This window comes from Rhagoletis pomonella, unplaced genomic scaffold (assembly GCF_013731165.1).
Source record: "Rhagoletis pomonella isolate Grant_MI unplaced genomic scaffold, Rhpom_1.0 Rhpom_scaffold_00004, whole genome shotgun sequence".
NCBI classification, from domain to species: Eukaryota; Metazoa; Arthropoda; class Insecta; order Diptera; family Tephritidae; genus Rhagoletis; species Rhagoletis pomonella.
The window spans coordinates 69067757-69081644 of NW_023458558.1; the positions used below are offsets into that span (position 1 = coordinate 69067757).

Genomic DNA, 13888 nt, shown 5'->3' on the forward strand with positions numbered 1-13888 from the left:
TATATGTATGCACGTTAGAGTGGCCCAAAAATGCATGTGAAAAACTAAAGTCCGAATTTTTATGCTCTCACATCCTAGCATTGTTCAATACTGAAAAAAATATACCCCTATTTTTTATTTTGAAATCAAAAAATATTTAGAGGTCGCTCAAAGGGCTCAAAATTTTTAATGTATTTTATATGAGAAAAACACTTTTGGTAGAAATGGTATAGAATTCTTGGAAATCAATATTTTTCGATCGAAAACCTCTGTTTATCTTTAGGAGATTTCCAATAATAATACCCGATTATTTGTTTAACCATTTTTTCGTGGTAACTATACTTTGTAGGTCCGCCAAAACCCCCAGAAAATGCCAGAATATGCAATGGAGGGCTCAGTAAAAAATCTTTAGACTTAAAAAATGGTAAAGTAAACACTTGGGTATTGTTACTGGTACTATGCTGAATAGCACCAGAGTTTTCTGATCGAAAAATATTGATTTTCGAGAATTCTATACCATTTGTACGAAAAGGGTTGTTCTCATATAAAATACATGGAAAACTTTGAGTCTTTTAGCGACCTCTAAATATTTTTTGATTTCAATATAAAAAATGTGGGTACATTTGTATCGATATAGAACAATCCTTGGGGGTGAGAGCATTAAAATTCTGTCTTTACTTATTTTGGACCACCCTAATGTACATACATATGTAAATTAGCGCTTGTGTGTATTTGATTCCCACGCTCACGTTGTGGGCGCACAAAACTAAAAAATTTTCTGCAATAAATGCAGCTACTATGTACATAAATTACAGCTGTGAACAGTTGCAATACAGCCGAATTACAAAAATGCACATGGATAGGTATTCAAATGATTGTACGTAAAAAGTGTTGTATGTTGAGTTCATACATATTTTCTTGTTCTAGTTTTCCGGCATAAATTCAACTTGCGCAAGTTTAGTGTTTTCTTTTGAATTTTTTTCTTTCTAATTATGATTATTTTGGGAGTAAGACAGTGGCAACAATAAACAATCAGTCATTGCTTTGACTGCTATTAACGGTTCTAAATAAATACCAAGCATAATTCCTATTAGTAGCTGTGGCATGTATTTGTAAAAAGCTAGGTCTGTGCAACGATCTAGTAATTTTTGCACACATTTTGCAAAACTTTTACAACTATTTACGTTGCTATATAGAATTATTTTCTATTACATATATGAATGTGGAACACGTGCACACCAGTCCAAATTTTAAATCAGCTGTCTTTCTCTTTTCGTTTTAATTTTCATTGTGCATACGTGGTACATATACATATCTGCTTATCGGCAGCAAATAACGCATTCAATAAATTTCAAATAACATTAAAATTATATGAAGCTACGCAAAAGAATTTCCTTTAAATTACTGCTGGGAAGGAACACCAGAATTCGCCCACTTAAGCGTAAAAACTCAAATGTTTTTCTATGTGTGCATCCAAAATTTTACATATATACATAAATATATATGAAGTATTTTGAGAACACAAACCAGCGTCATCAAGCCAACAATTTATATTATGTAAACCCATTAAACTGTTTATAATTAAGAATCTGCGATGGGAAATATGGAACTCTTTTCGGAATAATATATTCGAATCTGCAATAAGGAAATCTTGAATATAATCCGCGTGCGCTTGCGAATGCTATAACTTATTTAGATTTTAAATAAAAACACAATCCTCTCAAAGCCAAGAAAGTGCTACGCAATTTGAACAATAAGCGGCTTTACACACACTTACATACATATGGATTTATGTGGGTGTTTATCTACCACACTTACCTGTTGTTAAATTTGTTTATATTTGTATTTGAGTACTTTGATCACTTCTGAAATTCGTTTTCCCTTGAAATTCTTATAAACACTCTTACATATTTATATATCTATATATAGTATGTATATATGTATGTATACGCCTACATATATACATATGTACATTAGGCATATGACTTTTTTTGCAAAAGTTTCTTAGAAAGAAGTTGTTTACAAATCGTGAAAAAAACAACAAAAATAACTTAATCGTTCGTACCGCACGGATATTACAAAACTGCTGGTAAACAATAGCATATTCCTCTTTTACCCAGTGTCTTAAGAACAGCTGTGTGCTTTCTGAATTGAAGGACAGATTTTCAAAAAACGTAAAATCGTTTTATGAAAGCGGTGGGCGGAGAACCAAACATCATACCATGCACCGCACATAAATTGCCAGACTGGAAGCAAATGAGCTTTAAACTTTGAGAAGAGAATAAAGACTAAAATGGCAATAATCGCTCTCGTATCTATAACACCGGGCGACAGTAATTTTTACACACACAAAAAAAAAACTAATATATTCGCGTACTTAAATTTTCTCTCTGACGTTAGGAATTTTTTAAAAAGGACTTTGACATTTAAAAAATATGATTATTTCAAAAAATTATTTAAAAAATTCAATGCAATGTAGGAGAACAATAAGGGTATCATATAAAAGAAAAAAAATTTTTGAATTATAACAGAATAAATTTTTTTGTCCTTAAAAAAAATGTTCCTTAAATGTCCTTGAAAATTTGCAATATTTATTTTTGAAAAAATTATTGTTTGAGGACTAATACTAGGGATGTCAATCCCGTGTTTTTGCAATAATCCCGGGATCCCGAAAATTTTGAAACATCGAATTGATAGTAAGAATTTTGTTTATGAATTTTGAAGTATGATTTTTGTAAAATGACGTTTTGACTGCCATTAACTAAAACCTTGAAACTGTGCTTTTAAATTTCAGTCTGAGCCTTTTTTGAAGAAGATTTCCATGAATTTACTCATGCCGTCGCTAATGTAAACGAAACAGAGAGTTTAACGGAAAAGTTAGATAATTTTTAAGATCAATCTACTCAAAACTTCTTCAAATCGAACAGCTTATAATTTGACCGACGTGCTGGTAAAAGAAGTTCAAATATTTTGTAATGGAGGAGATATGGGTCATTATCTTCAAATGGATTATGTCTACCTTTTGACAGTTCAGCCTAAAAGTGTTGATGCCGAAATATGTTTTTCATCAGTAGGTTTTGTATGTAAAAACTGCAGGTCAAGCTTAGAAGACTCCTGCGCTGAATGCTTTGCTGCTCTTACGAAAACATTTTAAGTGCAATAATAACAACACCAGCAAAAAAGGGGTGTGTGTTTTTAACCAGACCCAACTACCAACATGTTTTTCGACCCGCTGAATCCGATTCTGAGATCCGTTTGACTCGTACACCCTCAAAATTTCTAGTACATTGCGAAAAAAATGGCAAAAAATTATTCATTCGCCATTTCTTTATAGAGTAGAATAAACATGTTTAGAGAAATTGTTTTTGTATATCTTTGTTTTATCGTCAGTTTCAAAAGTACCTGGTATTTACATTATTATTTGTAATGTATACGTTCCTCAATCACATGGTTTTTTAAATACATACAATTAAAAAATGTTTTACATTAAAATTTGTCTGATTTAATAAATATCGCTAGCGTAGACTGCAAAGTTGCTAAGTCCCAATTTAAAAATTGAACAGGAGAGGAAAAAACTTCGTATAGCCATTTTCTTCAAGTTTTCGCAAAACTTTAAATACAACACTGTTTAAAGCAAAGCAAAACTCCATACGAATCGGAGGGATTCAATATTTATTAAAAGATTTCGAACTTTTTTGGCCTTATCGAATTTTCGGACCTTTTTTTGGCTTATCAAATTTTCCTTTCATTGAATATAAACGATAAAACATAAAGCAAGGACCTTTACCCTTTTCGAAACGATGCAATTTTAATTTATCTAGCCTCCTGTATTAAAATGTGATTTTTCATTAAAAGTGAAGTTAGCAACTTTTCACTCTAAGCTAGCTAGTTTTACAATCAGTTTATCGTAAATTTTAAATAGTTTTATTTAATGGTATGTTTAAATGCTTTCAGATATTGAATTTTTACTCGTATTCATAAAATTTATGACTCAATTTGAATCCCGGGATAAATCCCGGGATCCCGGGATTACCTAGAAAATATCCCGAAATCCCGGGATCCCAATTTTCCTGATATTTTGGCATCCCTAACTAATACATGTACACTAGGGTGGTCTAAAAACAGTAAAGTCGGAATTGTAATTCTCTCACCCCCTAGAATTGTTCTATACCGAAAAAAGTATACCCCTATTTTTTTATTTTGAAATCAAAAAATATTTCGAGGTCGCTAACACCGCTCAAAGTTTTTCATGTATTTTTATATGGGAAAATAAAATTTTTCGTAGAAATCAATATTTTTCGATCGGAAAACTCTGGTTCTCTTCAGGAGACTATCGATAATAATACCCAATTTTTTATTTAACCATTTTTTAATATTAACGATTTGTTATTGGTCGCCCCATTGCAATTTTCTGGGGTTTTGGGTGTATTAGGTGGACCTATAAATTATAGTTGCGATGAAAAAATGGTTAAATAAAGAATTGGGTATTATTATTGGGAATCTCCTGCAGATAAACGGAATTTTCTGGTAGAATAATTTTGAATTTTATCTATTCTATACCATTTCTACGAAAAGTGTTTTTTCCCCACATAAAATACATGGAAAACTTTGGGCGCTTTGAGCGACCTCTAGATATTTTTTGATTTCAAACTAAAAAAAAATAAGGGTAAACTTTTTTTCTGTATAGAACAATCCACCCCCTAGGAGAGCATAAAAAATCCGACTTTGCTTTTTCACATGCATTTTTGGACCACCCTAATGTACACACGACGGCATCATCGAATTTCGTCCTGGAAACTATATTAACTTAAAAAGATAAAATTTATTAAAAGCGCATTTTCAATACCTATTCGTCCTGGTAAACTAAAAAACTTGATTGCTTTTTCAAAACTTTCTCTATCATTTGGTACCTATGTTGTTATTCTCCATTGCACTGATATTTAAAAAAATTGTTTGAACTAATTGTATCATAAAGATTTCAAAGTCCTTTGAAAAAAAATCCGAACGTCAGAGTAAAAAACTAGAAGCGCAGTTTTACTATATTTGGCCCACAGTTTCGAGAATATATCAATTCTTTCGTGTGTGTTGAATTTTTTTTGTTTTTATCGCAGGTGTAACAAGGGATCTAGTTCGACGATAGTAGTTACTATGATAATAATTCAGCAGCTAATTTTCTAACATATTAAAAATTCCTTGAGTGTGTTAATCAGCTCTTCGTGGTAATTCTTTTTGTCCAGTTTCGTATTCTTTTTTTCGCTGAAAATTTGCTGATAGGTAGGTGAAAAAACTCCTTATTAAATACAGTAAAGAGGAATTACTATTTTTGAGTTACATATATCGGAGGAAAAAAATATAATACCTAAATCTTATTTAAAAAAAAATTTTCCCAAAAATCTGATGACACATGTAGAATTTCCTCCTGTAACCGAATATAGAATCAAATTTAATGAAAGAAACTAGAACAGTTTTACAGATACAGCTAAACTTCGGTCTTATCAGGTTTGAAAAAGGCAATTCAGTTAATTGCAATTATCTTCAGATGTGGTTAGCAAATTTCAGTTTGCCTTTCTTTAAAATAAACACTTTTAATTTAAGAGATTGGCCACGGCGCTATTTACGATATTTCTGAAAATGTTGCAACATAAAAATAATAATTATAAGTGGGTGCAAAATTTTCAATAGGATTCCTGCGGGAGGTTTTTGCTATTTTTGTAATTAAGATCATACCCCGGTTTTTATATGTATATAAACTCTTTGCATGATTCCATTTAGATTTAATTTTCCACAAAAAATTTTAAAAGTTATATGCCTAATGTACACATTATACATGTACACAAACAATTATAAAAATACGTACGAGTACATACTTACATACGCATATTCATACATATATTAACTTATCCTATACAATCCACCTCTGCTCTTATTCACTGTATACCGCGAGTCATTTCGTAAACAGCTTTTCAACACAAAATATCCACAAACCAAAAAAACAAAACCACAAGACCAACATTTTTCCTATCATTTTCCATGTTTATATATACAGAATTGTTAAATTCTTGTATTTAAAATAAAATACTCATAAAAAATTAGCCAATTCTTGCGAGTGATTCAAGTACATACATATACTACAGTAGATCACATAAAATAACCCTGCAGGAAACGAAAAGTCGAAAAAGGCTGTGGTGACCATAATAAGACCCTGTCAGCCAAAACGCTAACCTTACGGGAAGAAAGAGCTATCGAATTTATCAGAGTCATTTGTACGATGAGTGAAGCGGGGCTGAAGACCTACGTAGTTCAGAAAGTTCAATATATATATTTTTTAGTTGAATCAGTAGTTACTGAGATATATTTATTTTTTACTGCAATAGCATCTAATTACGCACTCCCTATTAATGGTTTATGCTAAAGAGCAACCATTCCACTTTATTTGCGGAATACGATTTCATTCATGCAGCCTCCCAGATGAAAATGCGTTTCGTCAGAAAATATAATTTCTCAAGCTGTTCTAAGGCACAAAGTGAAAAGCGATAATTATGTGGGTGGTCATGCGCCTTCAATTGGACCTTGTTAGAGAATAATGCGGGGTCTGTGTGCGAAATTCTCATCAGGCTGTGCGTGAAATGTTGAGTTGTTGAGATCGATGGCGAATCGATGTTCTAAAACTGAGTCGCATACTTTCTGCTACATTCCCGTAAGTACGCACCTTGCGACTGCGGTGACTGTGAGCATCCCAGCCTCACGAACTTTTTGCAAAAAAGCTGCATACGGCAGACGCGTGGGTGCCTCATTTCCGTCAAAACGACTGTACAATAAACGCGCTGTTTGGGCTACACAACACTAACTTAGGAAATAAGTTTTCATTATTTCCCACGTTGTGCATATGATACTGATTTGCTGAGCGGGGTAGAGCTGTCACTATCAAAATAACATATGATTCAAAAAATAAAAAATAAATTATCTCTAGCTCATTGTCAAAATGAAGAATGTTTCTAAGCGCTTTTAGGAAGGACCTTTTTTACGGAAGCTTTTATTTTAATGTTCTCTGAATAGCCCCACCGTTTGAAGTCAGTTTAAAAGGTGTATTTGGAAAGTAAAAATAATACATCACAAAATTATAATAAACTTAATGCATACAATTTTTAATAATGCTGCTTTCCCAGCCGAATAAAAAAATAAGATATTTTATAACCCCGTCAAAATATTTTGCCTGAATTCGATGAAATTCGTCATCTGGAGCATGTTTTTGGTCACAAAATGTTTATCTGGGAACCTGTTCAGCAATTACACTGCAGGTTCGCTAGTAGCGCCCCGCTACAATATTCTTCTTCTTCTTGTTTGTTGCTGTAAGTGCCTAAGCGATTTTGGCCAAGTTCAACAAAGCACGTCAGTCGTTTTTCTTCTGTGCCAACTGACGCCAATTGGAAATACCAAGTGAAGCCAAGTCCTTCTCCACTTAGTCTTTCCATCACAGTGGGATCTCCCCCTTCCTCTGCTACCACCGGCGGTTCCCGAGTGTGAGTAAATCTCATACAGCTCATCGTTCTATCGTCCACGGCACTCTCTGTCGCCAACGTATAAAGGCCCGTAAATCTTCCGAAAATCTTTCTCTCGATTACTCCAAGAGCCGCCTCATCGGATGTTGTCTTTGTCCATGCTTCAGCGCCATACACCAGTATAGAGTGTGGTTTTTCTACGTCGAGAGAGGACTTTAGTCCTTAATTGCCTACCTAGTCCAAAGTAGCACTCGTTGGCAAGAGATATTCAGCGTTGGATTTCCATGCTGTCATTATTACCGGTGTTAATGCTAGTTCCCAAGTAAACGAATTTCTCTACTTTCTCGAAATTATAATTTTCACAGTGACATGGGTGCCATGGCACGAATGTGCTGACTGTTTGTTTAATGACAGAAGATACTTCGTCTGGTCCTCGTTCACCACCAGACCCATTCGCTTTGCTTCCTTATCCAACTTGGAAAAGGCAGAACAGACTTTGCGATTTTTGTTGCCAATGATGTCGATGTAATCTGCGTACGCCAGCAATTGCACGCTTTTATATTAAATTGTTCCTGAGCGGTTCAGTTCTGTGGCTCCTATTATCTCCAGCATCAGATTAAAGAAATCACATCAAAGGGAGTCGCCCTGTCTGAAACTCCATTTGTTGGAGAACGGCTCGAAGAGGGCCTTCCTAATTCTGACAGAGCTGGTGGTATTGCTCAACTTAATTTTAAATAGCCGTAGCAGTTTGGCGAGGATGCAAAATTCAGACATAGCGGTGTATAGACTACTCCTTTTAGTGAAGTCTAAAGCGGCTTTAAAGTCGACAAACAGGTGGTGAGTGTCGATCCTTTACTCGCGGGCCTTTTCCAAGATTTGGCGTATTGTGAATACCTGATCCATTATGGATTTGCCAGGTCTAAAGCGACACTGATAAGGCCCAACCAGTTTATTGACGATGAGCTTCAGACTTGCATATGGGCATTCCCATGGTGGCGCACGTGACAGTCGTATGATTTCAATGTGATACAAAAAAGGAATACCATTTGGTTTCTTTAACTTTTTTAGGCCATTGTATAGCACATAATTAGCTCTATATTTAACCGAAAAATCAAATCAATCGAACTGCTTGGTCCTGAAATATAAGCATTTAAAGAGAGTGTCGTTACGTGACAAAAAATGGAAGTTGATCTTTTCTTTTCTTACAAAATCGCAAAACTCTGCGAATTGTGGATGGCTATTTTCATGAAACTTATTTTAATATGATTTGGAGCAATTCTAGTTGTTTTTAGAGTTTTTTGAATTAATGCAAGTTGTTTCAATTCTCTTTTACAACCCCAAGTGTGAAACGTGGCGTCACGTGACATAAATTTCCATCGTTATATTTTTGTTAATATTGCTTTTAAATTAATTTTTAACGCAAATAAAACATGTATTTTATGTAGAATATACTTTATATTTTGACTTCAACGCCAATTCAGGGTCAATTTATCAGAAATCTATGATTTATTATGTTTCAACCACATACGCCAAATTCGAACCAAATCAGACCATAAATACGGTTTTTCGAAATATCTCGACCTTGGCACCACCTAGGAGACCATTTTATGCAAAGATGATTCTACTTACATAGCCAGTATATATTTTAAAAAGCAGACAAATCGGCCCGTAAATACGTTAGATATAAAACTTTTATTTTTTTTGTCGTGGTGGACCTTCCGCTGGAAACACCCATATAATACACTCGAAAAGAGTGCTTGGAAGGCTGATTCCGCGGTAGTTGGCGCGAACAACGGGGTCACCTTTACAGTGGACTGGGCAGAGCACACTTAAATTACAGTCGTCCGGCATGCGTTCATCTGGCCATAGTCTACATAAGAGGTGATACATGCACTTATCAGCTCCTCACTGCGATATTTCCATAGCTCAGCTGGCAGGATGTCGGCTCCATCCGATTATCTGGTTTGACCGACCACAGAGTGGTGTCGTCTAGATATTTTTATTGAGAATAAATTCAGCTCAATAAAAAAATTTCCAAATAACCACACTCTATACTGTCAAAATGCACAAATCTCAAAACGTAAAATCCCTGCTTAATATTTTTTTCTATAAACTTTTTATGGGGCTATTTTTCTTCTTTTGTTTTAAAAAAGTCCCGGCTTCCCTGCCTTTAGTATTTTCCGCTAGCCTTTTCCGCGCGAAGAAGTCCCTGTTCACATACCGGGAGCTAAACACGCGAGTACAACTACACTTATTCCGTTGCATTTTATTTAGGGTGTTCATATGCTAACGCCAGTTAAACGCAAATAAGTTCGTGCAGGCGGGTTAAGCGCCTGTCATGTGAACGTGCTCTAATAGAGTCAGTGAGTTTAACATCGCTTTGAACTTCTGTGCTGAGCATTCATCCAGTTTACTCCTCCACTTAAATATTTGGGACTTGTATACATCGCATTTTATCGACTTTGATGAAGTATGAAGTAATTGGATCATATAGGGTGTGTTCAGAAACGCATCAAGCCAGAGCATCAACATGTTTTACTCCTAAACTATAATTGATGAAGTGCCTTATTATGTAACTAAGTTCCAATTAGGCATTTAACCGTGGCTGCGCATGTTGGACACTTCCATCAATTATTGTTTAGAAATAAAAGAGACTGATTCTTTGGCTTGATGCATTTCTGAACACATCCATATTATTTGCATCATATCGATTTTGTCGCTATCTCGCTTATTTGCTGGCAATTAAGCAACCATGGCAATAATAGGCGCTTAGCAATAATAGAGGAGGAAAGATTGCCGAACCTAAATTTGCCTTAGGCTCAGAACATTGTGACGTTACAAAGAGAGCGAAAAGACCTTTTCGGTTAATAGCGACAAAAACAAACCTTTATTTTTCAATATGGCAGCACACAGTGAAGCGAAAAACGAAGAAAGCGGAAGAGCATAGCGACAAAAGCAAAAAAAAGTAAGTGCACCTGGGCCACACTGTAGAAGTGAAACTTACATTACTTATCTATCTATACATACACACATCTGCTTTTGCTTAAGGTTATATTTTTTCGCTTTTTTTCTATCAATGTAGTAGATTCCTACCTCTACTACTGTTCGTTTTAATAACATTCATGTTATTCTGTTTTTCCATTATTTTCATTTTTATCTTCATACTCTATCGATATAACGTCCATCAAAATATCGATAACAAAATCGAAGACAAATTCGATAAAAATTTCAATAGCAACATCGATAATACCATTTGTAGCTAAATCGATTAGAAAATAAATAAAAATATCGATAAATATCGATAACAAAATCGATAAATATCGATAACAAAATCGATTTATATCGATAAACAAATCGATAACAAAATCGATAAATATCGATAACAAAATCGATTTATATCGATAAACAAATCGATAACAAAATCGATAAATATCGCTAACGATGTCGATAAATAACGGTAACAAAATCGATATATATCGATAACAAAATCGATAAATATCGATTACAAAATCGATATGAATCGATAACAAAATCGATAAACATCGCTAACAAAGTCGATAAATATCGAGAACAAAATCGATAACAATATCGATTATAAACTCGATAAGTACCGATAACAAAATCGATTTATATCGATAAACAAATCGATAACAAACTCGATAAATATCGAGAACAAAGTCGATAATTGTCGATAACAAAATCGATGAATATCGATACCAAAATCGGTAAACATCGATAACAAAATCGATAAATATCGATAGCGAAACCGATAAAAATATCGATTATTTAATCGATAAATCTCGAGAATCTCTAAAAACTCTAAAATCCAAAAATAGTTCCCAGATTGAGTCTCTGTGTCTCTCTCTATATCCTTTCCTCTTTAATTATCTTTATTTTAATCTTTCTTCCCCTATCTTCATCTTTACTTTTATCGGTATCCTCATCCTCATCTTTGTTTTTCCTTTTATGTTTATCATTTTCTTCATCAACATTAGGCCCCTTCACCTTTGCCCTTATACATTTAAGTAAAGTGTTTAAACTTACCTTGGTCCTCGTGTTTACCTTTATCTTTACACATCTTTGTTTTTGTTTTTATTTTTACCGTTGCCTTTATAATTTTCTTTATCTGTGTACGTACTCACCTTTACTTTCATTCTTGTATTGGTATTTCTAAGTGTTATCCTCTAACCTTTTATTAGCAAGTTTTTGTTAAATTCATACCATATGCATACACACAAGAAGTACTTGTTTCAGCCCCAACCATTTCCGTAGCACCATTTCCGTTGCATCACTTCCGTTACATCATTTCCTTTGCATACACACAAGAAGTACTTGTTTTAGCCCCACCCATTTCCGTTGCACTATTTCCGTTGCATCATTTCCGTTGCACCATTTCCGTGTGCAATTTCCGCTAAATTTGCCAATTTACTCCCACCCAACCAACCGCCGCTAAAGAAGTTTCACTTCAAAAAATTGTTTTCTTTGCTTTCTGAGCTGACGGTTGCTGCACTAGGTTTTGACGCTCTCGTTGTCGCGTCCCTATGTTCTTTGCCTAAGTATCTGGTTTCGAGTATTTGTTTGTGTTTCGATACCTACTTAGTACTTGGTTCAAAAGTATCGATGCAAAAAATTACTTGGTATGGAACAAAAAGTATCGAGTATTTACTTGTATTTACTCGTATCGTTTCATCCCTACTCAGTGCACAATCCATTGCTAGGATGGGGGTGGTTTCCCAACCGATAACACGTTTACATACCGAGCCGATTTCTTCAAGCCAGAGGCGCGCTTGCAGCCACACCTACTACCCCTTAAACCGAATAAACCGGAGAATATTTTGGCGTCACAACCACGTTTTTTTAACTTCTTCATTTATAACTAACGTGACCAACCGTACTGCTTTCGGAAGTACAGTACTTCTTTTTGAGCCGTTGTACTTCGTACTTCGAAGTACAGTCAAATGTACTTCGTTGCAATATTTTGTAATACCTTTTAAGTTGAGTTTTCTTTAACTGATTCGAAAAATTCTAAATGGTTAGTCATCTCAGTTAAAAAGGGTACTCGTACGCTACAATGAACGCTTGGCACCGAATGCCTTGGCCACTAAATTATCATACTCACAATAGATAAATTAATATTTCATATCAATAAATTCATGAAAAAAGTATTTTTGGATTGTTCCTCCCTTCCAAGACTCGTATGGGCTAATTTTTGGAAAATAAAAGAAAGAGATTTATGATGGGAATTATGATGGGCTTTCTCATGGAAATTTAATTTGTATTCTTATAACTCCAGTCTACATACATATCGCGAACTTTCTTCAAAGGTGTACTAATTCAATATTTACCTTATCTTGTCAATTTAACTGAATGAAGTTTTTCAAATAGTATTTTCAAAAGTATTTTCGACAGTAAACCTTCTTAAACCGCTTTAATTTAACACCAGAATTGTAATATTTAAAATATTCCTCAAATATTCCCGGTAGCAAACTTCCCTAAACCTCTTTATTTTTTGTGGTATGCGTTTTGATCTTATTACACAAAGGGGGGGGGGGGGAGGTGGTGCAGTTTTACCCGAAAAGCAAATGTATTTTATGAAAAGCTTTTAATGGCAGAGATACACTCGGATGTTGGTCATTGCCTGCGGATGCAATTTAGATGTTGCTAAGACCAGGGATCGCACCCAGACCCTACAGAGTAGTAGCAGGCCCGAAAAGGGGGAAGGGGGCCCGGGCTTTTTAAGAGGCCCGAAATATGAGAATCATAACTTGTTATTAATTTTTTGCAATGTAACTCCCCTTCGTTATAGGCTTTTATTACAAACAAATACTTATATTCCGATTCGTGCTGATTGTTTCTGACTCCTTAAATTATATAAAATTACCATATGCATTTAAATTAATATGATTTATGTATAGGGGCTCGTGATTTTTTAGTATTCTCTCGACAGTACACACCTCTAAGCACTCAGCCAAAGCGGGCGGGTAGGTTATTAATTTGATAATTTGATAATTCACAGCTTCTTAAAATAAGTAACATATTAAGTACATACATACATGGCTGTGCAAGTGTGTGCAAGTGTGTGCAAAATAACTAGGAACATATGCACAAACCATTGAAATAAACTAATTGTTTTAATGACAATTTAATTGAATTTATATTAAAAATTAATATATTTTCCAGACGAGAACTAATTGAGCAAAAATCACGTTACAACACGCAAATTGGGGATGCGCAGAAGAATGTGCAAAATTTGCAGAACAAAGTCGCGGAAATGCAGGCGAAAATTGGAAAACTGGAGCAAGAACTGTCGGCGAAGGCGTGGAATGTAGAGCGTAAGGAAATTAAAAATGATGTTTCATGCAGATCAGGGGCGAATCCAGCGGGGAGATTTTGGGTGTTATTCTACGTGT

At 34.6% G+C, this 13888-nt stretch overlaps 1 protein-coding gene across 4 annotated transcripts in view; it reads left to right on the forward strand.

Annotated features, from left to right (window-relative positions):
* Nucleotides 1–13888, forward strand: part of LOC118738040 — a 40651-nt gene that overhangs the window by 14945 nt on the left and 11818 nt on the right. For all 4 annotated transcript variants that reach the window (XM_036468927.1, XM_036468930.1, XM_036468928.1 and 1 more), the window contains one exon: nt 13659–13810. In XM_036468927.1, the coding sequence (XP_036324820.1) occupies nt 13659–13810 (152 nt within the window). The remainder of the gene's footprint in view (nt 1–13658; nt 13811–13888) is intronic.